This window comes from Hyperolius riggenbachi, chromosome 11 (assembly GCF_040937935.1).
Source record: "Hyperolius riggenbachi isolate aHypRig1 chromosome 11, aHypRig1.pri, whole genome shotgun sequence".
In the NCBI taxonomy this organism is placed as follows: domain Eukaryota; kingdom Metazoa; phylum Chordata; class Amphibia; order Anura; family Hyperoliidae; genus Hyperolius; species Hyperolius riggenbachi.
The window spans coordinates 243,323,027-243,346,927 of record NC_090656.1 but is presented as its reverse complement, the minus strand read 5'-3'; the positions used below and the strand labels follow the sequence as shown (position 1 = coordinate 243,346,927).

At 47.5% G+C, this 23,901-nt stretch overlaps 1 protein-coding gene across 13 annotated transcripts in view; it reads right to left on the bottom strand.

Moving 5' to 3' along the window:
• The window catches only part of SHANK2 (SH3 and multiple ankyrin repeat domains 2), a 992,023-nt gene that overhangs the window by 98,433 nt on the left and 869,689 nt on the right, over positions 1-23,901 (bottom strand). For 7 of the 13 annotated variants that reach the window (XM_068260601.1, XM_068260604.1, XM_068260603.1 and 4 more), the window contains 4 exons: positions 20,482-20,617; positions 11,499-11,579; positions 9,275-9,295; positions 2,607-2,737 (listed from right to left, as the gene is read on the bottom strand). In XM_068260601.1, the coding sequence (XP_068116702.1) occupies positions 2,607-2,737; positions 9,275-9,295; positions 11,499-11,579; positions 20,482-20,617 (369 nt within the window). The remainder of the gene's footprint in view (positions 1-2,606; positions 2,738-9,274; positions 9,296-11,498; positions 11,580-20,481; positions 20,618-23,901) is intronic. The other 6 variants (XM_068260605.1, XM_068260606.1, XM_068260607.1 and 3 more) reach the window with 3 other exon arrangements.

Genomic DNA, 23,901 nt, shown 5'->3' with positions numbered 1-23,901 from the left:
ATGCATACACATCAATACTCTCCTGCACTCTGTACTAGACCCTCGCAGTACTGACATACATACACATCACTACTCTCCTGCACTGTATACTAGACCCTCGCAGTACTGACATGCATACACATCAATACTCTCCTGCACTGTATACTAGACCCTCGCAGTACTGACACGCATACACATCAATACTCTCCTGCACTGTATACTAGACCCTCGCAGTACTGACATACATACACATCAATACTCTCCTGCACTGTATACTAGACCCTCGCAGTACTGACATACATACACATCACTACTCTCCTGCACTGTATACTAGACCCTCGCAGTACTGACATACATACACATCACTACTCTCCTGCACTGTATACTAGACCCTCGCAGTACTGATATACATACACATCACTACTCTCCTGCACTGTATACTAGACCCTCGCAGTACTGATATACATACACATCACTACTCTCCTGCACTGTATACTAGACCCTCGCAGTACTGATATACATACACATCACTACTCTCCTGCACTGTATACTAGACCCTCGCAGTACTGACATACATACACATCAATACTCTCCTGCACTGTATACTAGACCCTCGCAGTACTGACATACATACACATCAATACTCTCCTGCACTGTATACTAGACCCTCGCAGTACTGACATACATACACATCAATACTCTCCCGCACTGTATACTAGACCCTTGCTTGACACATTTTGGCAAGTTATAGGAAAAAAAAAGTTTAAAAATGTATTTTATCACTTTTTGCACAGAAATCCTGGGGAAATTGAACACCAGGAAGTTTAATTTAATACAAAGGCTAGCTTATTAAATGAAGATGTAATATTTCAAATAGGAGGAACAGATACAGAAAGAATATGTACAAAACTATTATTTACAAAAACAAAAGTAAAAATTACAAAGACACACAACAAGACGTGCTTATGAAATAAAGCAGAAATAAAACTTTTCGGTTGCATAATGTCTTATTCCTGGTAAGGGAGAATGTAGTGTTGATTGGATCAGGGTAGCCCTCGTGTATAGCAAACTCCAGATAAATACACATACTGATCATATCTATTTTATAGTTCAACATGTAGCTCTAGTCTAGAAAAACAACTTCTTGTGGAAATGCTTTTAAACTATAGAACGGCATGTTTGGTAACTACAGGCAAGCAATAGATAGTTCCCTACATCATCAGACTGTCTATTCAGGTGTTTTTGCAGCTCCCTATTTTACACACTGCCTAAGATGTTTGCATATGACAATAGCTCTATGTCAGTCACGTATAAAGACATTGAGCAGATGCAGTAACCCGCCCACACTGAGCAGATGCAGTAACCCGCCCACACTGAGCAGATGCAGTAACCCGCCCACTTTAAACAGATGCAGTAACCCGCCCACACTGAGCAGATGCAGTAACCCGTCCACACTGAGCAGATGCAGTAACCCGCCCACTTTGAGCAGATGCAGTAACCCGCCCACACTGAGCAGATGCAGTAACCCGTCCACACTGAGCAGATGCAGTAACCCATCCACACTGAGCAGATGCAGTAACCCGCCCACTTTGAGCAGATGCAGTAACCCGACGACACTGAGCAGATGCAGTGACCCGTCGACATTGAGCAGATGCAGTGACCCGCCCACACTGAGCAGATGCAGTAACCCGTCGACATTGAGCAGATGCAGTAACCCGTCGACATTGAGCAGATGCAGTGACCCGCCCATACTGAGCAGATGCAGTGACCCGCCCATACTGAGCAGATGCAGTGACCCGCCCACACTGAGCAGATGCAGTGACCCACCCACACTGAGCAGATGCAGTGACCCGCCCACATTGAGCAGATGCAGTAACCCGTCGACATTGAGCAGATGCAGTAACCCGTCGACACTGAGCAGATGCAGTAACCCGCCCGCACTGAGCAGATGCAGTAACCCGCCCACTTTAAACAGATGCAGTAACCCACCCACACTGAGCAGATGCAGTAACCCGTCCACACTGAGCAGATGCAGTAACCCATCCACACTGAGCAGATGCAGTAACCCGCCCACTTTGAGCAGATGCAGTAACCCGCCCACACTGAGCAGATGCAGTGACCCGCCCACACTGAGCAGATGCAGTGACCCGCCCACACTGAGCAGATGCAGTAACCCGTCGACACTGAGCAGATGCAGTAACCCGTCGACACTGAGCAGATGCAGTAACCCGTCCACACTGAGCAGATGCAGTAACTCGTCGACACTGAGCAGATGAAGTGACCCGTCGACACTGAGCAGATGCAGTGACCCGTCGACACTGAGCAGATGCAGCGACCCGTCGACACTGAGCAGATGCAGCGACCCGTCGACACTGAGCAGATGCAGCGACCCGTCGACACTGAGCAGATGCAGCGACCCGTCGACACTGAGCAGATGCAGCGACCCGCCCACACTGAGCAGATGCAGCGACCCGCCCACACTGAGCAGATGCAGTGACCCGCCCACACTGAGCAGAGGCAGTGACCCGCCCACACTGAGCAGAGGCAGTGACCCGCCCACACTGAGCAGATGCAGTGACCCGCCCACACTGAGCAGATGCAGTAACCTGCAGTTCTCTCACACTTACATTGGTTTCTGTAGCAGGGGGGAAGCATCGATTGGATGGGCGTTGCTTTATGGTGGCTACCCTGGGATCTACCGACACGTTGTCCACAGGTCTTAAAGGCTTGGAGAGGGGGGCGGAATCCTCACTTTTATCTGCAATGAAAGCACAAGTTCACCTTCCATCAGAGGGCGCCAGCGCACAGATCCCAGACAGCAGGCTTTGCAAAATGCAGACAAATGAGTAAATCGGGAGTGGTCGCTGGTAGCATGGCGAGAGAGCGGCATTCTGCGGGCGTGCAAGCATTATTCTCTGCATGGAGCATGCATGGGGGTTGTATTAAGCCTACATGCAGGAGATCTTTACTTAGTTGAACTCGAATTACAATCCTCCTCTTCAAACATTCAACATCTGAAAGCTGAACATCTACACAGAAAACGGAGAGAAAACCTTTAGCATGAGAGAATTGCTGTCTGGCAGAGCGCTTTCCTCCTGAGGAGGGCAGAACGGGGCACTTTCTGAGACGTGTGACGCCGTGTAACGATGTGTTTCCCGCCACTCTCCTACCCTCCCCGCCTGTCCTACACGAAGCGCGACTGACAGCAGCGCAGACCTCACAGGGGAAATCAGATGCAACAATTACTTGTTTGGCAAAGTGACAACGTTCATCCTTTCCTTGTAACATGAAACTCATTCCTGTAAAAATGGAGATGAAACGCAAAAAGGCAGCGTTGTACATTCACGGCACTCCGGCGGCACGATTACAGCGTCATTGGTCTCAATTCTGGGAGGGTTATCAAACTAATTACCTCATGTGAGGTAATGACAATTAGCAATTCTGGTAGGTTTTAGTCATGAATTGCCTCATGGGGTAAATTATGAGGTAATTTGCATTAATTTTACTGAAAATAGCTACTCTCATGGAAATTAGGTGGCATGTTAGCACATCATTTACTGATCAGTGTATAAGACCTGCCTGTACCTGGAGGTAAAGCCAATTTGTATGCATTTTGCAGTTTTTAGTGGAGTTCCTATTGCTGTTTTAGGGCTGGAACCCACAGGAGCGCTTTTGGCAGCGTTTTGGCAGCACTGCGATACGCTAGCAGTTTGCCAAAACGCTGGGCTAATGTTAATGGATGGGGCAACTTCCACAGGAGCGTTTGCGTTTCTCAGAAACGCAAACGCAGGACGTGCAGCATTTTGGGAGCGTTAGCGCTTCAATGTAAAGTATTGAACCGCTAGCGGAAACGCTCAGCAAAACCTAAACTGAGCGGTTTTGCTAGCGTTTTGCGGTTCAGCACACTGTAACAAAATGAAAAATAATTCACAGGACCAATCAGGATAAAAACGCAAAACGCAAAACGCTAGGCACCCGCTGGGGAAAAAAATACAATGTTGCAAAACACGACCAAAAACGCGCATGAATCCGCTTGCAAACCGCTCAGACAAAACCCTAGCGGTTGCGTTTTGCGTTTGCGGTTTTCAGTGGGTTCCAGGCCTTAGAGTCATTCCTATTCAGGCTGTGTAATAGAAAAGAACAGTAGAAATAAAACTCCAAATATTTACTGGATTTATTTTTTATAAGGGATGCCTAGAAATATACTTTTCATAGGTTGCTGCATAATCCAATACACCTTCCGCCCTCAAAAAAAAAAAAACATCTTCCAAAGACTATCCTAACTTATGGAAGACAATTAAAGACTACTATTATGTATTTACTTCATGTTTACCGCTGAAATACCTCATGTTTTACCTCACTTTATGCATTTACCATCGTCTATATTCCGGTCCAGATTTACCATTAGGCACAGTGGGCACAAACCTCAGGGTGGCAGGTGCTAAAGGCGTGTTTAAACATTTCCTAGACATTTATTCTCATTCTCATTTCTCCTTGCATTCAGACTTCAGGTAAATGTTCTGCAGCTTGAAGTTGGACCAATAAGAATTGACAGAAAGTTGTTCTGATTGGTCCACTGTCAATCTGCATATAATTTACATGAAATTTGAATGCAAGGCAAAATGATTTGCATCTTATTGATTAACCCTAGTGGGAGAAAGCACTTACCGTGCTAATAGGCTACCCTACATACTGGAGACTCCATTATTACCCACCTAGAGGGATTGTCAATGAGATGATAATAAGTTTGAGTTGATGCAGATTCTGTGTAAATGTATGAAAGCACCTGGACATGGACCAATCCAACTCATAAACTTATCAACTCAGAATCACTAGCCTCTCATTGGACATCTCTAGCCTGGTAAAAAAAAAATAGTGCAAAAGAAATGGCGAATTACACGTTATTTCTATATCCGTGGCAAAGAAAAAAAGTAGCATACGACGGGCTTAGACAAACAATCTGTGTTTCAGACAACAGTCCTGACGGATCAATTGGCAGATAATCGTTTATAGTCTGCAGTGTGTGCAAAACTGTTGTCTTGCCGTAACGCACGGTGCTCAGACCACAGCACAAACTGATGATGACATCGATGTGGACATCTATCTATGGAGCCGTGCATAGAAATAACAAGTGTACACTAGGGCTAATTCAATCCATCAGCATGTGAATCAATCATCCGGCCCAGAAATAAACTGCGATCCCGCAGGAGTGACGCCTGCACTACGCTGCGTGCTGGAGTGATCAGTAACCTCCCTTCCCTGGATCACCGTCTAATCTTCCTGCAGACTATATATTACACTGACTGCACGATCCCGCATGAGTGACACCTGTACAACGCTGCATGCCTGAAAGTCAAGTAACCTCCCTTTCCCTGGATCACCATCTAATCTCCCTGCAGACAATATATTACACTGACTGTGTAATCCCGCATGAGTGACACCTGTACAATGCTGCATGCTGGAGTGATCAGTAACCTCCCTTCCCTGGATCACCATCAAACTCCCTGCAGACAATATATTACACTGACTGTGTAATCCCGCATGAGTGACACCTGTACAACGCTGCGTGCTGGAGTGATCAGTAACCTCCCTTCCCTAGATCACCGTCTAATCTCCCTGCAGACAATATATTACACTGACTGTGTAATCCCACATGAGTGACACCTGTACAACGCTGCGTGCTGGAGTGATCAGTAACCTCCCTTCCCTGGATCACCATCTAATCTCCCTGCAGACTATATATTACAGTGACTGTATGATCCCGCATGAGTGACGCCTGTACAACGCTGCGGGCCGGAGAGTCCAGTAACCTGGATCACCGTCTGATCTCCCTGTAGACAATATTTTACACTGACTGTGCGATTCCGCATGAGTGATGCCTATACAACGCTGCGGGCCGGAGAGTCCAGTAACCTCCCTTCCCTGGATCACCGTCTAATCTCCCTGTAGACAATATATTACACTGACTGTGCGATCCCGCATGAGTGACGCCCGTACTATGCTGCAGGCTGGAGAGTCCAGTAACCTTCCTTCCCTGGATCACCATCTAATCTACCTGCAGACAATATATTACACTGACTGTGCGATCCTGCATGACTGAAGCCTGTACTACCCTGCAGGCTGAAGAGTCCAGTAACCTCCCTTCCCTGGATCACCATCAAGTCTCCCTGCAGACGATATATTACACTGTGTGATTCCACATGATCAACGTCCATACTACACTGCAGGCTGGAGAGTCCAGTAACCTCCCTTCCCTGGATCACCATCTAATCTCCCTGCAGACAATATATTGACGCATCTGTGGATTATCTGATGCAGGTCTTATTGTAATCACTGATACTGATGCTTTCTGGGAGAGATGCGGCTTCTTATCTTACAAAACTAAGATTGTGGGATTTGGAGGAACTTTATTCCTTCCGCGTATCCTTCTCATAAAGGGATGGGTAACATCCAAGAATAAATAAAAATGACCAATTAGGCATAATCATGTGACCATAGTCCAGGGAATGTGAATGTATTGCTTATTAGCCACAAAATGAATGTGACTTTTGAGACACTGAAGCGAAAAATAATGATGATATAATGAATTGGTTGTGTAGTACGGATAATTACTAGAACATTAGTAGCAAAGAAAATATTCTCATATTTTTATTTTCAGTTATATAGTGTTTTTTATAACTTTGCATCATTCTCTAATATTTGCAGTTTACACACTACTCAGCATTCTAAATGATTTTGCAGAGCAGGCCAGTGAACTTTGGACCTGTCTTCTGGGGAAGAAGAAAACAATACAGTGATTGACAGTTGCGATAACAAGCTTCGGAAGACAGAGCTTTCTGCGACTTTGAAAGTCGGGGAGATCAGTGAAGCTCTTTTGCATAAACAACAACTGGAGTTTCTTAACTCTTTCTGTACTGGAAACAATATGAGACTTATATCTCTGCTCCTAATGTTTTATTTCTTAGCTGTACTATATATACATACATCATATATTTTTTTTCGCTTCAGTGTCTCTTTAAGTCCTGCTCAAATTAAAATAAAAAAATCCATGCATGGGGTTAGCCTGGCATTAGCCTGAGGCAGGGCATTCTGGTGCAGTTATCAGCAATGTGCTGCTGCCACACTCCAGTTTTGCAACATATTACTATAAAATTGGAATGCCTATAACGATGGCTTCAGGTGGCCCAGGAGAAAAGCGGGAGATACTTCATGGTGATGTGACTGTAATATTAGAAGGCATCTCCCCATGCTTAATAACCAACAGCATCTAAAACTTTAGGATTCATGCTGAGCTGGATCATCCACAAGGTAACCTGGATAGGTATCTGGGGCCTAGAGGGTGTTTAGGGGCCCGGCTGACACGTCCTCTGTCACCGCCTTTCCAGACTACTTACAAAAAAAAAAAGAAGCAAGGTGGAAAGCAGGCGGAGCCTTGGATTTGGGGACAGCATTGGGGGCATTTTATTTTTTCTTCCAGGTTTGTGTTAAAGAATGTTTATATATATCATATCCTTGAACTCATTAGCAGCTTCAAAGGAATGATCCCGTTTGGGATAAGTGTACTGCTTTTGACCTCAGCTAGCAGCAGAGGCGTATCTAGAGGGGTGCCGGCGTGGCTTGTGCCATGGGCGCCATGCCTGCCCTTGTGCTGCGCCGCCATGCCTGCCCCTGTGCATCCCGTCGCTTAGACCTCAGAACAGATTAATTCTGTTATCTGGGAAACATGGCTACTAAATTTATGTATGTAGGGCGCACTTGGCTCAGTGCTAGAAAAGAGGACAGAGAGGGAATAACAAGAGATATTTCCAAAAAAGTAACTTCAGCAATATCCCCAGCCAAAAAACACAGGCAACTGTAAGGCTTCTTGCACACTGCAAGCGATTCCGATTCAGATTCCGCTTTTTAATCAGTTTTTACATCTGATTCAGATTCCGATTTGCAGTGTGCAGGGAGCAAACTGCAAATCTGAATCGGAATCGGAAGTAAAGACCGATTAAAAAGCGGAATCTGAATCGCTTGCAGTGTGCAAGAGGCCTAACATGTACGTGAGAAGGGATGCTGTTTTTAGAGGGGAAGGGGGCTCTGACCAGGGGAGGGGCTGCAATTTCAATGTTTGCCATAGGCGCTATATTGCCCAGATTGCCTGGCTAGCAGAGCTTCTTGTGCTGTAAATTCTTGGAATGCTTTGATCTCTCTCTACTAGCAGACAATATAGAAACTGAAAGCAGAAGTCCTCTGTTGTCTCACACTGCCCCCTAGTGACAAGTGGCCATAAATGCATATTACAGCAGTACTAATTAGTAGCAAGAGAATGAAACAATTACGAAATTAAAAAAATGTGCTAAATAAATTGGCCTAGGGCTCTTGCAAGCCTCTAAATAAATTGGCTGATAAAGGGTTAATGTGTATTGGCGTTCCTATGAATCATAACCAGCAAACTTCACCAGAGTGATACAGACTCTCTGCCACTGTGCGCGCATCAGCCTGGGTGTGGCTCCCAAGTGAATCGGGGACCCCTCCCATCCTGCTGTGTGCGCTGCAGCCTGGGGGTAACTCCCAAGTGATAAGTACACCCCCCTCCCACCCTGCTGTGCGCGCATCAGCCTGGGTGTGGCTCCCAAGCGAATCGGGCACCCCCTCCCATCCTGCTGTGTGCGCTGCAGCCTGGGGGTAACTCCCAAGTGATAGGTACACCCCCCTCTCACCCTGCTGTGCGCGCTGCAGCCTGGGGGTAACTCCCAAGTGATAAGTACACCCCCCTCTCACTCTGCTGTGCGCGCTGCAGCCTGGGGGTAACTCCCAAGTGATAAGTACACCCCCCTCCCACCCTGCTGTGCGCGCTGCAGCATGGGGGCAGCTCCTGAACGATATGGACACTCCCCATACCTCCGCTGTGCATGCTGAAGCTTGGGGGTGATGCCCAAGTAATATGGACATCTCCCACCCCAGCTGTGCACGCCGCAGCCTGGGGGGCGGCTCTGAGTATTAGCTGGATAGTGTGCTGGTTAGGGCACTGCCTTTGACATAGGAGACCAGGGTTCAAATCCTGGCTAGGGTCAGTACCTATTCAGTAAGGAGTTCAAAGTAAGACTTCCTAACACTGCAGGGTGGCCTCCTGAGCGCCTCCCAGTGGCTGCAGCTCCTTTGCGTCCAACAGGAGAAAAGTGCTATACAAATGTTCGGATTATTATCATCCCCCCCCCCCCCATCGCGCGCTCTGCAGCCTGGGGGTGTCTCCCGAGCGAGAAGGACACAGCAATATACTAAGGCACAACAAATGACATTGGTCCCTTACCCTTCTTCTTCCGCACAGAAGCTTGCAAGTAAAAACAAGAAAAAGATTACCTGTCAGAGTCAAGCTAATAAGCTAAATACAGCATTAATACAGATTGTTTCTAGAACCTGATAGCCTCAATAATGACACCAAACAGCAACAGAAAATAAAATATTAATCCAGCAACACCTTCGCTTTGCCAGTGCCACATAAATGTTCAGATTGTGTCCCTTGGATATACGAATAACTCTAGTAAACATACAATTCAAATATATTCCATATATACCCCTGGATAAGCTCACCAACCCCCCCCCCCCCACAGACACACACACACACACACACACACACACGCTGATGGCCTAAAAAATTGACCAAATGCAATGTGTGTGTGAAGCATATCTACCCCGAGTCCTCATGTCTCTCCTATACCTCCAAATAATACTCACCCAAGATCCCGCAGATGAATCCCACGTCCTCCTGGAGATCACCGCTGCTGCCAGGACTCCTATTATCACGACCGCCCTTCTCTTCATGCATGAGCATAGCCATACATACTGCACGGCCCGCTGCATGAAGAGGACTGCGCCAAGGTAACATATAAGCTCGTAAGGTATGTTCTGGGGGTCCATAAGCAGCAATGGTGGGGCCAGGAGGACGTGGGAAATCTCTGCAGGAGCTTCCCTCTCCTAAGCGTCATATTTGTATTGTCTTGGGCACACTTTAATCAGCTCAGGTTTGACCATAGTTAAAATTACGCCACACTTGTGGCTGCCTAAGCCTGAAGCAGCGTAGTTTCAACGCCGCCCACTCCCATACACGGGACGCAATATCGCATCCTCACTGGCACAGGGCTGTGTAATGTGCCTATGATATACTGACAAAGCTCCTAACTGTCCCTTTTACTCATAAATTCTTCATGGTATGTGTGACTAAGGGGTTTCGGGCGTGACTAGGGTGTGTTCGAGGCGTGACTAAGGTGTGTCAGGGGCATGACTAATGCATGTCCGGGGCGTGACTAAGGTGTGTCCAGAGCGTGACTAGGGTTTGTCAGGGACATGATTAAGATGTGTCTGGTGCGCGACTAAGGCATGTCTGGGGCGTGACTAAGGTGTGTCAGGGACGGGAATAGGGTTTGTCTGTGGCGTGACTTAGGTGTGTCTGAGGCGTTATTAAGGTTTGTCTGTGGCGTGACATAGGTGTGTCTGAGGCGTTATTAAGGTTTGTCAGTGGTGTGACTAAGGTGTGTCTGAGGCGTTATTTAGGTTTGTCTGTGGCTTGACATAGGTGTGTCTGAGGCGTTATTAAGGTTTGTCAGTGGTGTGACTAAGGTGTGTCTGAGGCGTTAAGGTGTGTCCATGCAGGACTAGGGTTTGTCAGGGGCGTATCTACAGGTTTCCCTCTAAGATCTTAAAGTTGGGAGGTAGGCCCATAGCAGACACATTTTAATATATTTACCACAGAAAGTACAGATGTGCAATACACACAACACTGTACGTGGCTACTTAATGCAAATATATTATTACATGTACTGTATTAACATAACTGGAGGCTGAATACATAGAAGGAACTTGTATAGAGGCAATGCAGATAAAAACACAACTATAGCAATTACTTTCATTTTCAGAGAGAGAAAAACAACAGTTCATGTGAAACTTGATTTCACCAGCGTAAGCCCTGATCCCCTGGTGAGCTAACATTATTGCTACACACAGGTGAGAAAGGCAGATTTGGGGGGATAGGTTAGAGGACTAGGTACAGTGGTCCACTTTTCATGCAGACCCATCCCCCCCCCCCCCCCCCGATCACACTAAATGCCAACATAATGCAAGTCCGAGACCAAAGATGGCCGTATCTTCACCCTGTACGACATTTCCAACACTTGTGTGTATCTGTCATGATCCTTTCAGCTTCGGTTGTGGCCTCTTACCTTTATCCACTGCTGAGATTGCCCGGGAATTTAAGATGAGAGAGAAATTAGAAGCAGTCCTGAAATCCACAACACGAAGCAACACGACACAATGAGGCCTTCATAGAACGTTCTCTGCGACTGGCCAATGCACAAACACGAAGCACACCGAGAGACTCCAGGAAACCATGCAAGAAAACGTGCATCACGACCAGGCCAGGCATCAGAAAACGGGCAACGCCAAGCTCCCCGCCCACCCCAACACACATGGCATACGGGCACCTCCAAGCTCCCCCCTCCGCCCAACCTAACACATGCCAACACAGGAACACGCCTTACCAAGTTCTTCCAGCTCTGAGGTCATAGATTTAGAACGTAGCGACAGCGCCGTGGTGGGAGCCCGCTTCGGAGGAGGAGGGGCTTTACGGTAAAAGGAAGCAGTATAGACTCGTCAGTCAAGGGATACAACACACGGAAATGGTGAAAACAAAAATGGCAACAATGGATGGAACACTTCCACTACAGAGATTGAAAGACATAAAACGTCTGTACCAGTCATTTTCACCTTTCAGCACTCCTTCCATTCATTCACCTATAACTTTATCACTACTTATCACAATGAAATGATCTAATTCTTGATGTTTTTGCTACCAATTAGGCTTTCTTTGGGTGGTACATTTTGCTAAGAATTATTTTAATTTAAATGCATTTTAACAGGAAAAATAAAAATTGAAAAATTCATTATTTTTCAGTTCTCGGCCATTATATTTTTAAAATAATATATGCTACAGTAATTAAAACCCATTTGTCCCATTTATCAAAATGTTTAAAATATTTCCCTAGTACAATGTATTGCGACAATATTTTATTTGGAAATAAAGCTGCATTTTTTTCAATTTTGCGTTACCAGCCCATAATTTCATAAATGACAATAATATACCCTTTCAACAAACATGTTAAAAAAAGTTCAGTCCCTAAGGTAACTATTTATGTATTTTTTATATGCATATACTATAATTTCTTTATGTAACTTTGGGAGAGGGTGGGAGGTAAGGGGTTAATTTGAACTGTATATATGGGTGTTTTTATTGAAGTATATGAATGAAGGTGTAATTTTACTATGTGGCCACAAGATGTCCTTTTATTTCTTATTAGCGTACTATATGTATGCTAACAGGAAGTAATGTATGTGTGTTACTTCGGAAGTTACAAATGACCGCTTCATCTCATTAATGTCCGCAATCATTGACAAGGGGACTCCCCTCTAATGGGCGCCGGCGAGTACCCGCCTCGGAGCGAGCAGTGGCCAACCGCCGCAAAAGACTAATACCTACGCCACTGTTCAGGAGCCAAGTCCTGCGGGGCGTAAATATAACGTCCTCAGCGCACAAAGTGGTTAAAGGATAGCTCCATTTTCTACACAAATTTGCCATAAGAACACTTCATCGGAGATAACGCTGTTATGTATCAGAACAAGGGTCTGTCAATGACGTTTGAAGACTCTCTCTAAATGCTGTGGTGCTAGAAGCATCTGTCTTCCCCCTAATCTACAGACAGAAGGGTTGGTCCTCAGCTCATCTGACAGTCTACATTATACAATCCTGTGGGTTTGGGTGACATCTCCTGAACACGTGGCTGGCGTCTAATGGTTCTGGCATATCTGAGTTCTTTTCAAGCCTGGTACACACATCCATTTTTGATTGGCTAATGATTTGCCAATTTTACCACCTCCATGGTGGTAGGAGGGCCAACAGATACTGAACAATAAGAACTGATTGTGTAGGCAAGCTTTCCTACTACATGGAGATGGTAAAATTGGTCGGTGACCAGCCAATTACTATTGGATGTGTATACCAGGCTTAAGTCTTGACAGCAAAGTGAGATCACCAAGATGACTAAGTACTCTTTGCAAACATCCCATTATTACCAGTTTTCAGCTGCTGAATAATATCATTCTGACTGGTTGCTCTGACCAGCTGTATCTACCTTAGTACCCACAGCATGGCTGTCTGAGCCTTCAAAAACAGATACTTCTGTCTGTGTTACAGCTCTTGCCCTTTCCTCAAGTGATGCTCCACAAGGACACGGCTTGAGGCCCATGCTGGGATGATGTGCCTATGTAGCTCCACAAAGACACGGCTTGGGGCCCATGCTGGGATGATGTGTCTATGTAGCTCCACAAGGACACAGCTTGGGGCCCATGCTGAGAACATGTGTCTATGTAGCTCCACAAGGACACGGCTTGGGGCCCATGCTGGGATGATGTGCCTATGTAGCTCCACAAGGACACAGCTTGAGGCCCATGCTGGGATGATGTTCCTATGTAGCTCCACAAGGACATGGCTTGGGGCCCTTGCTGGGATGATGTTCCTATGTAGTTCCACAAGGACACGGCTTGGGGCCCTTGCTGGGATGATGTTCCTATGTAGCTACACAAGGACACGGCTTGAGGCCCATGCTGGGATGATGTGCCTATGTAGTTCCACAAGGACACGGCTTGGGGCCCCTGCTGGGATGATGTGCCTATGTAGTTCCACAAGGACACGGCTTGGGGCCCATGCTGGGATGATGTGCCTATGTAGCTCCACAAGGACACAGCTTGAGGCCCATGCTGGGATGATGTTTCTATGTAGTTCCACAAGGACACGGCTTGGGGCCCTTGCTGGGATGATGTTCCTATGTAGCTACACAAGGACACGACTTGAGGCCCATGCTGGGATGATGTGCCTATGTAGTTCCACAAGGACACGGCTTGGGGCCCCTGCTGGGATGATGTGCCTATGTAGTTCCACAAGGACACGGCTTGGGGCCCTTGCTGGGATAATGTTCCTATGTAGCTCCACAAGGACACGGCTTGAGACCCAAGCTGGGGTGTCCAAAAGGACACGGCTTTGAGCCCTTGCTGGGCTTATGTGCCTATGTAGTTCCACAAAGACACGGCTTGGGGCCCATGCTGGGATGATGTGCCTATGTAGCTCCACAAGGACCCAGCTTGGGATGATGTGCCTATGTAGCTCCACAAGGACATGGCTTGAGGCCCATGCTGGGATGATGTGCCTATGTAGCTCCATAAGGACATGGCTTGAGGCCCATGTTGGGATGATGTGACTATGTAGCTCCACAAGGACACGGCTTGAGGCCCATGCTGGGTTGATGTGCCCATGTATCAAACGTCTGTCTCTCTAACACCTAACGACTCACAAGCTTTGTACCAGACTGCTGACAGAGCCCGTGATCCATTCTAACAGAATAAAAACACACCAGCACTGTCTAATAATAATTTCCTGTTCCTATCCCAGCATTCACAATGTCCTTAGAAGGTTGGTTTCCATATAATAGCATTTAAAGAGTACCACGTTTGTAATTTTCAATAAGGGTAAAGCTCTGTGTCAGAGCTGCAAGGATCGACAGGTGTCAGTGGCAATAACTAACCCACTCACCCGTAAATCAAGAGAGGTTTGAAGCTTTGCCCCCCTTCAATCCACAAGAGCGCCATGGCCATGTTTATATTAAGTGTCCTGAACTCTGTGGCCACCCCCACCTGTGTCACCCTGGCCCGCCCCCAGCTCAACAGCCTCGGCCTGATAGGTGGCTGCCGAGCTGGGGGGCTGAGGCAACACAAGTGGGAGTGGCCACACAGCTTCAGAACAATTCATATAAGCATGGCTGTGGCAGTTTTGTGGATGGAGAGGGGCAACGTTTCAGACCTCTACTGATTTACAAGTGCGTCACTACCTTTGATACTTGTGGATCCTTCCAGCTCTACCACAGAGCTTTACATTAAGGGCCCTTTTGTCCTTATCAATGTACAAACTTCTTCCTCACTTCTCATGATGAGATCAATGTGTACATAAAGCACCACTCCTACTTAGAATTTGCCTGATTACTTTATTTATTTATTTTTCTACTTCAAAGGTTAAGAAGCCAGTACTTTATCTCTGCAGTTGGCTAATTTCTCATGATAACTAATTAGAGGTCATAAAACGCCTGTGTGGCTGTAAAAACACTTGTGATAGCAGGAGAGTGACAAAAAGTTGAAAAAGTAATAATTTCTCTGTGCAGGAGCTGAATAAACTGCAGTAATTTAGTAATACAGTATATTTTTATGGATGTCTACCTGTGAACAGCCCCTAATGTTATGAATAAAGTTGTTGTGACTCTGAGGTAAGCCACGGCGTGGCAGCTGTGAGCGCCTCCTGTGGTGTTGTCCGGCTGGGTTTGCGGTGGATAAAGTGTGGTCAGGGTGAATTGATTTCCCTGGTGTGTTGTGTGACTGAGATAGGCCACGGCGTGGCAGCTGTGAGCGCCTCCTGTGGTGTGTAAGCCACGGTGTGGCAGCTGTGAGCGCCTCCTATGATGTGTAAGCCACGGCGTGGCAGCTGTGAGCGCCTCCTATGATGTGTAAGCCACGGTGTGGCAGCTGTGAGCGCCTCCTATGATGTGTAAGCCACGGCGTGGCAGCTGTGAGCGCCTCCTGTGGTGTTGTCCGGCTGGGTTTGCGGTGGATAAAGTGTGGTCAGGGTGAATTAATTTCCCTGGTGTGTTGTGTGACTGAGATAGGACACAGCGTGGCAGCTGTGGTGTCGTCCAGCAGGGTTTGCGGTGGATAAACCGTGGTCAGGATGAATTGATTTCCCTGGTGTGATCAGTTTGCATTGGCTGTCTCACCTCCCTGCATATTGCTTACATTATTCTCCTCTGCTGTGAAGCGTAAGCTGCATGTCCCTGCTGGTTGCCATAGTGAATTTTATAGAACGCAGCTTTGGGAGCTCGAAAGACAAAACAAAAATAATTCTGAGATGGGAGAAAACAAGATTTGCAATGTAATTAACAGGCGGATTAAATGTAACTACACTGCAGCCTGCGACGTGGAGTTCTGATGAGTCACCGGGAGTGACTTGTTATCCCTAGCAACCAAAGGCTGCAGTCCCGCAGAAAGTGACAGAGTAACAGGGGGATGCTTCTGGCAGAGATTACCTCTGGCAACCAGAGGATGCGTCTGGCATAGTTACCCCTAGCAACCAGAGGATGCTTTCTGGCAGAGCTACCCCTGGCAACCAGAGGATGCTTTTTGGCATAGTTACCCCTGGCAACCAGAGGATGCTTTTGGCCATAGTTACCCCCGGCAACCAGAGGGTCCTTTCTAGCAGAGAACACCTGGCAACCAGAGGATACTTTCTGCCATAGTTACCTCCGGCAACCAGAGGATAGTTTCTGCCATAGTTACCCCCGGCAACCAGAGGATGCTTTCTGGTCTTGAGTTACCCCTGACAACCAGAAGATGCTTTCTGGTCTTAAGTTACCCCCGGCAAACAGAGGATGTTGTCTGGCAGAAAGTTATCCCTGGCAACCAGAGGCCTGCTGACTTTATTAGATTTTGCACACTTTTTGCATGTCCATCCCATATAATAAAACCCCTGTGTCCCTGCGTCCTCCTGTGTCCCTGCTTCCAGACCTGACAGCTGTCTGTGAACCTCATTGCATTGTGGGAAATAACAGCTTTTCCCAACTGCCAAGCAGGCAACATCTCCCTGTGTGCATATAATTCAGACAGCGGGGAGGGGCGGGCGGGACGCATCTGTGTGTGCGTTGCGGGGGTGGGTAGGGGGAGGTAGGTTAGCGCCCATTTTTTAACGGGTGGGTCTTTTTACTAGTTTTATACGACGACTTCAATGCCTTGTCACCAACACACCACAAGCATGCTGGTCAGGGCTTTTACATTGATGGCTGCTTTATCTACCTAAAGACCGCCCCACGCCAATTGCCGTCAAGTCCTAGGGCTCTAATTTGCATGAGATCGCGCGCAGGCTGCGTGCACGTCTCATGCTCAGAGGGCGGAGCTCCGCCCCCTCTTCAGTCTCCGCTCGGGAGACTGTTAGACAGCGTGATCGCCGTCTATTTACTTGTACAGCGCTGCGATCGGGGAGGGGGAGATCACTTGTGTGCTGTGTTGTGAGCCTGGTCTTTAGGGGGGTTTAACACTGTGGTCCTCAAGTAGTTAAGGCATGCGTTAGGGTGCAGGGTGACGCCGAGAAGGACTGCTTACCCGGCTCTGGCTATTCTCCTCCTGCCCCCCTCATCATTTATGTGGCTGTTCCAGCTATCAGTGAGCTATGGCCACAATCCTCATTACTGCCTATGGTGGCACCCAAATGCCCGCTGCCATGCTGGGCCCAAATTAGCTGCCACGCCTGCATATTTTACCCAGGGGGCCCAAAGCCAGAAGCAATGGAATATACACATACCAAACTTCATTAGGAAAACTACTGCTGGCCTAATCCTGTTCTGCCACTCTAATCTACTGCCTTACTATCGGCCTATCACTATTCTCGGCAGCCTTACTATGGGCCTATCACTGTACTGCCACTCTACTCCACTGCCTTACTATGGGCCTATCACTGTACTGCCACTCTACTCCACTGCCTTACTATGGGCCTATCACTGTACTGCCACTCTCCTCCACTGCCTTACTATTGGCCTATCACTGTACTGCCATCTACTCCACTGCCTTACTATGGGCCTATCACTGTACTGCCACTCTACTCCACTGCCTTACTATGGGCCTATCACTGTACTGCCACTCTACTCCACTGCCTTACTATGGGCCTATCACTGTACTGCCACTCTCCTCCACTGCCTTACTATGGGCCTATCACTGTATTGCCATCTACTCCACTGCCTTACTATGGGCCTATCACTGTACTGCCACTCTACTCCACTGCCTTACTATGGGCCTATCACTGTACTGCCACTCTACTCCACTGCCTTACTATGGGCCTATCACTGTATTGTCATCTACTCCACTGCCTTACTATGGGCCTATCACTGTACTGCCACTCTACTCCACTGCCTTACTATGGGCCTATCACTGTACTGCCACTCTATTCCACTGCCTTACTATGGGCCTATCACTGTACTGCCACTCTACTCCACTGCCTTACTAGGGACCTATCACTGTACTGCCACTCTACTCCACTGCCTTACTATGGGCCTATCACTGTACTGCCACTCTACTCCACTGCCTTACTATGGGCCTATCACTGTACTGCCACTCTACTCCACTGCCTTACTATGGGCCTATCACTGTACTGCCACTCTACTCCACTGCCTTACTATGGGCCTATCACTGTACTGCCACTCTACTCCACTGCCTTACTATGGGCCTATCACTATTCTCGGCAGCCTTACTATGGGCCTATCACTGTACTGCCACTCTACTCCACTGCCTTACTATGGGCCTATCACTGTACTGCCACTCTACTCCACTGCCTTACTATGGGCCTATCACTGTACTGCCACTCTACTCCACTGCCTTACTATGGGCCTATCACTGTACTGCCACTCTATTCCACTGCCTTACTATGGGCCTATCACTGTACTGCCACTCTACTCCACTGCCTTACTAGGGACCTATCACTGTACTGCCACTCTACTCCACTGCCTTACTATGGGCCTATCACTGTACTGCCACTCTACTCCACTGCCTTACTATGGGCCTATCACTGTACTGCCACTCTACTCCACTGCCTTACTATGGGCCTATCACTGTACTGCCATTCTACTCCACTGCCTTACTATGGGCCTATCACTGTACTGCCACTCTACTCCACTGCCTTACTATGGGCCTATCACTATTCTCGGCAGCCTTACTATGGGCCTATCACTGTACTGCCACTCTACTCCACTGCCTTACTATGGGCCTATCACTGTACTGCCACTCTACTCCACTGCCTTACTATGGGCCTATCACTGTACTGCCACTCTACTCCACTGCCTTACTATGGGCCTATCACTGTACTGCCACTCTACTCCACTGCCTTACTATGGGCCTATCACTGTTCTGCCACTCTACTCCACTGCCTTACTATGGGCCTATCACTGTACTGCCACTCTATTCCACTGCCTTACTATGGGCCTATCACTGTACTGCCACTCTACTCCACTGCCTTACTATGGGCCTATCACTGTACTGCCACTCTACTCCACTGCCTTACTATGGGCCTATCTCTGTACTGCCACTCTACTCCACTGCCTTACTATGGGCCTATCACTGTACTGCCACTCTACTCCACTGCCTTACTATGGGCCTATCACTGTACTGCCACTCTACTCCACTGCCTTACTATGGGCCTATCACTGTACTGCCACTCTACTCCACTGCCTTACTATGGACCTATCACTGTACTGCCACTCTACTCCACTGCCTTACTATGGGCCTATCACTGTACTGCCACTCTACTTCACTGCCTTACTATGGGCCTATCACTGTACTGCCACTCTACTCCACTGCCTTACTATGGGCCTATCTCTGTACTGCCACTCTACTCCACTGCCTTACTATGGGCCTATCACTGTACTGCCATCTACTCCACTGCCTTACTATGGGCCTATCACTGTACTGCCACTGCCTTACTATGGGCCTATCACTATTCTCGGCAGCCTTACTATCGGCCTATCACTGTTCTGACCAGCCTCACTTCGGCCTCCTGCTCAGAAGCAGCTGAAGGCAGAGATATCGCCACCTGTCAGCTGCTCCCATTCCCTGGCCAGGCACTTGCTAGTGCTCACCACAGGTGTACCTACCCCCACGACGTTGCATCAGAGCACAGCGGTGTCCATCCTCAGACACAACATGAAACGGAACACGTGGGGCGTTACCAAACAATGCATTCAGCTACGTATGATTGCAGCCAAAGACACCTGCTCAACAAGCGCACTGTTCAGCCTTCTGTAGGAAAGAGGCCAAACCATCCCCTTAAGGCTGGGGATGCAGCATGGGGTTAGACCGCCATGACTTTACAAGGATGGTCTGTGGTTGCGTATCAATGGGCCCTGGGAACTAGAGTTCCCTGGTGCACTTGTTGAAGTAAGTTAGGCAGCTTTGGGTACTTTCTGGTTTAGCTTACAGTCTTCACAGCTTTCAAACTTGGAAGAGAACTTAGTGAGATTCTTTTTCACTTGTTTCCGTTCTGAAACTAAGATCCAGAATAGGAGCCATGGAGTAAATAATACTGATGCGTGATTTGGTGTTTGAATTTGATACGTACATAATAAAGGATTCATCTTAGGACATTTGCGGACCCCCTTCCTTTTACTATGGAGTAAATAATGTTGTGCTTCTTGATAACACCACAAGACAACAGCATGGGCTGCAGATCCATAAGAAGCTCCCAAATAGTGAAACTTGGGTCATAAAACAAGAGGTCACTACTGATGATGATCACAATGGCAATCATGGCTACTGATGAATGAAGATCACTGGTGGAAATGGAGACACACATGTGATGAAGGGTGACCAGTGACACACACAGTAGGGTGGTACCTTTTTTCCTGGCCGTGTCTTCTGGGTCCAGGCTCCTGGTCACCGTCACGACCTTCAGGACGAGGTGGTTGCCTCCATGCCTTATCATGTTCACCACTTGCCGATGGCCCACCTTCACCACATTCTCGTTGTTCACCTGCACAGAACCAGATCAACGTCACTTCCGTATTCACAGCATATTTCATGCAAACAGCTAAGCGCACAGGTTAAATACAGAACTTATGAAGAGTGTCAGACTCTAGAGGGACCACAAAGTGGTAATCTACTCTACAGATGGTGGGGGATAAGAAGGTAGCTGTTCCGGTCTAGTATTGCGGTGGTATCCACTCCAGAGCTGACCCAGCTACAGTGCCAACCTCATCTCCAAATTCAACCCACCTTCTCCTCACTAGTGATGCATCTGGATCTGAGGAGAAGGTGGGTTGGATTTGCAATCAGTGGTGCTTCGAAATTTACGGAGGATGCGTAATAAATTACGTGTGGACCGTAATTATGTATCGTAATTTCGTATGACTTCGTAACTTCGCGAAATTACGGTTCATTACAATATTAGTCATTTTGCATTGATGCACGCTTACAAATTTCCGCATGCGGACATGTTATGTTAGCGACGCGCAAGCGCTGTTTAATGCGTATGTTTATACGCATCATAAGCATGATTGTACGCATTAAAATATAGTATGCGCAGTGGCTAGTTAAGTGATGCGTAATTACGTTACGCAATTTCGTTTACACACGTAGTATCGTACCCGTAACTTCGTAAAATACTACACGAAGTTTAATGCAAAGTTTTACGATGCGGAAAACGTTTCGAAATTTGCAAAACAAAGTTTTTTGGCCATTACGAGCACCACTGTTTGCAATCATCTCGCAGATGGTCAGATGGGGCCGATTTCTCAGAGGGGATATCACTGCATTACTAAGTGAAGGCGGAACTAGGATCTCTCAAAGTTTAACACTTTTCCAGTTGCTGTCGGGAGTCTTTAAATCAGTATTTTTTTCTAACAGGACTGCACAATGATGGAGACCGGTGTATTTCCTGTTTCAGTTTTGCAGCTTCCTGTATCACCTGCATGCTTATTGCACAGTGAGCTAGCATCATCTTACTCCTTTTTTTATCCCACAGAGTTCCTTTAAAGGTAGAGTGACCAGATTTTTGTAGGCTCAACCTGGGACGGGGTGAATTGGGGGGGGGGGGTGGTCGAAAAATGGGCGTGTCTGCAGCGCGCGTGAAAAATGGGCGTGGTCATGACATTCTATGGGCGGAGCTAACAGAATGATGCAACAGCGAGGCATAAGAAAGCAGTGTTTACGCCGTGATGTGGTCAAACGTGGATTCACATCATAGGTGTGCAGAAACTGTGTGATGCTATTTAATAGTATGCCATAACCGCAAAGCAGCAAACACAGCCAACTATGACCATTAAATAATAAATGCAGCAACAGTTACCCCAGACACCACAAAATAAACGCAATGGGCAACATTTCAGCACAAAATAATCGCATTGCGGGCAAACATGTCAGCATAAAATAAACGCAATGGGGGCAAACATGTCAGTACAAAATAAACGCACTGCGGGCAAACATGTCAGTACAAAATAAATGCACTGTGGGCAAACATGTCAGTACAAAATAAACGCACTGCGGGCAAACATGTCAGTACAAAATAAACGCACTGCGGGCAAACATGTCAGTACAAGATAAACGCACTGCGGGCAAACATGTCAGTACAAGATAAACGCACTGCGGGCAAACATGTCAGTACAAGATAAACGCACTGCGGGCAAACATGTCAGTACAAAATAAACGCACTGCGGGCAAACATGTCAGTACAAAATAAACGCACTGCGGGCAAACATGTCAGTACAAGATAAACGCACTGCGGGCAAACATGTCAGTACAAAATAAACGCACTGCGGGCAAACATGTCAGTACAAAATAAACGCACTGCGGGCAAACATGTCAGTACAAGATAAACGCACTGCGGGCAAACATGTCAGTACAAGATAAACGCACTGCGGGCAAACATGTCAGTACAAGATAAACGCACTGCGGGCAAACATGTCAGTACAAGATAAACGCACTGCGGGCAAACATGTCAGTACAAGATAAACGCACTGCGGGCAAACATGTCAGTACAAGATAAACGCACTGCGGGCAAACATGTCAGTACAAGATAAACGCACTGCGGACAAACATGTCAGTACAAGATAAACGCACTGTGGGCAAACATGTCAGTACAAGATAAACGCACTGCGGGCAAACATGTCAGTACAAGATAAACGCACTGCGGGCAAACATGTTAGTACAAAATACACGCAATGCGGCCAAACATGTCAGTACAAGATAAACGCACTGCGGACAAACATGTCAGTACAAGATAAACGCACTGCGGGCAAACATGTCAGTACAAGATAAACGCACTGCGGGCAAACATGTCAGTACAAGATAAACGCACTGCGGGCAAACATGTCAGTACAAAATACACGCAATGCGGCCAAACACTTCACCTGCAAGAAAAGGCATTTACTCACCTGGCAGAAGACGTCCCCTCACGCAGCCGGCCTCTGGTGCCTCAGGTGCAGCTCCCCCTGGCCTGGACGATGTTCAATCTCCCGCTCAGCCTCTCACAGGCAGAGCAGGGCTACGGCAAGATGGCGTCCGGAGGCGGAGCCCTGTACTGGAGACAAATAGTCCCCAGTACAGGGCTCCGCCTCTGGACACCATCTTCCCGTAGCCCTGCTCTGCCTGTGCCTGCCGGAGGAGGACAATGCAGGCTGGAGCGGGGCTGCGGGGAATGAACTAGCGCAGCGTCTAGTAGACGCTGCGGCTAGTAGACGCTGCGGCTAGTTCATTGTACGGTGGCCAGAGTCCCGAGGCCGGGACGTCCCGCTGCTGAAAGCGGGACGTTTCCCGGGACCTCATGCAGCCTGGGACAGCGCCCCCCGAAGGCGGGACGCGTCCCGGGTAAAGCGGGACGTATGGTCACCGTATTTAAAGGACACGTTTAGTGAGGGGGATATGGAGGCTGCCATATTTATTTCCTTTTAAGCAATACCAGTTGCCTGGCTATCCCGCTGATCCTCTGCCTCTAATACTATTAGCCATAACCCCTGAACAAGTATGCAGCAGATCAGGTGTTTCTGACATTAATGTCAGATCTGACAAGACTAGCTGCATGCTTTTTTCTGGTGTGATTCAGGTACTACTGCAGCCAAATAGATCAGCAGGGCTGCCAGGCAACTGGCATTGTTCAAAAGGAAATAAATATGGCAGCCTCCATGTTCTTCTCAGTTGTCTTTAAGGCTGGATTCCCAGAGGTGCATTGCATAACACATGCGTTCAAATGTACATGAACTGCAATGGAGAATGGACATAGATGTTAATGCAAAGCCTGCATGCAGCGGGTTCAAATAATGT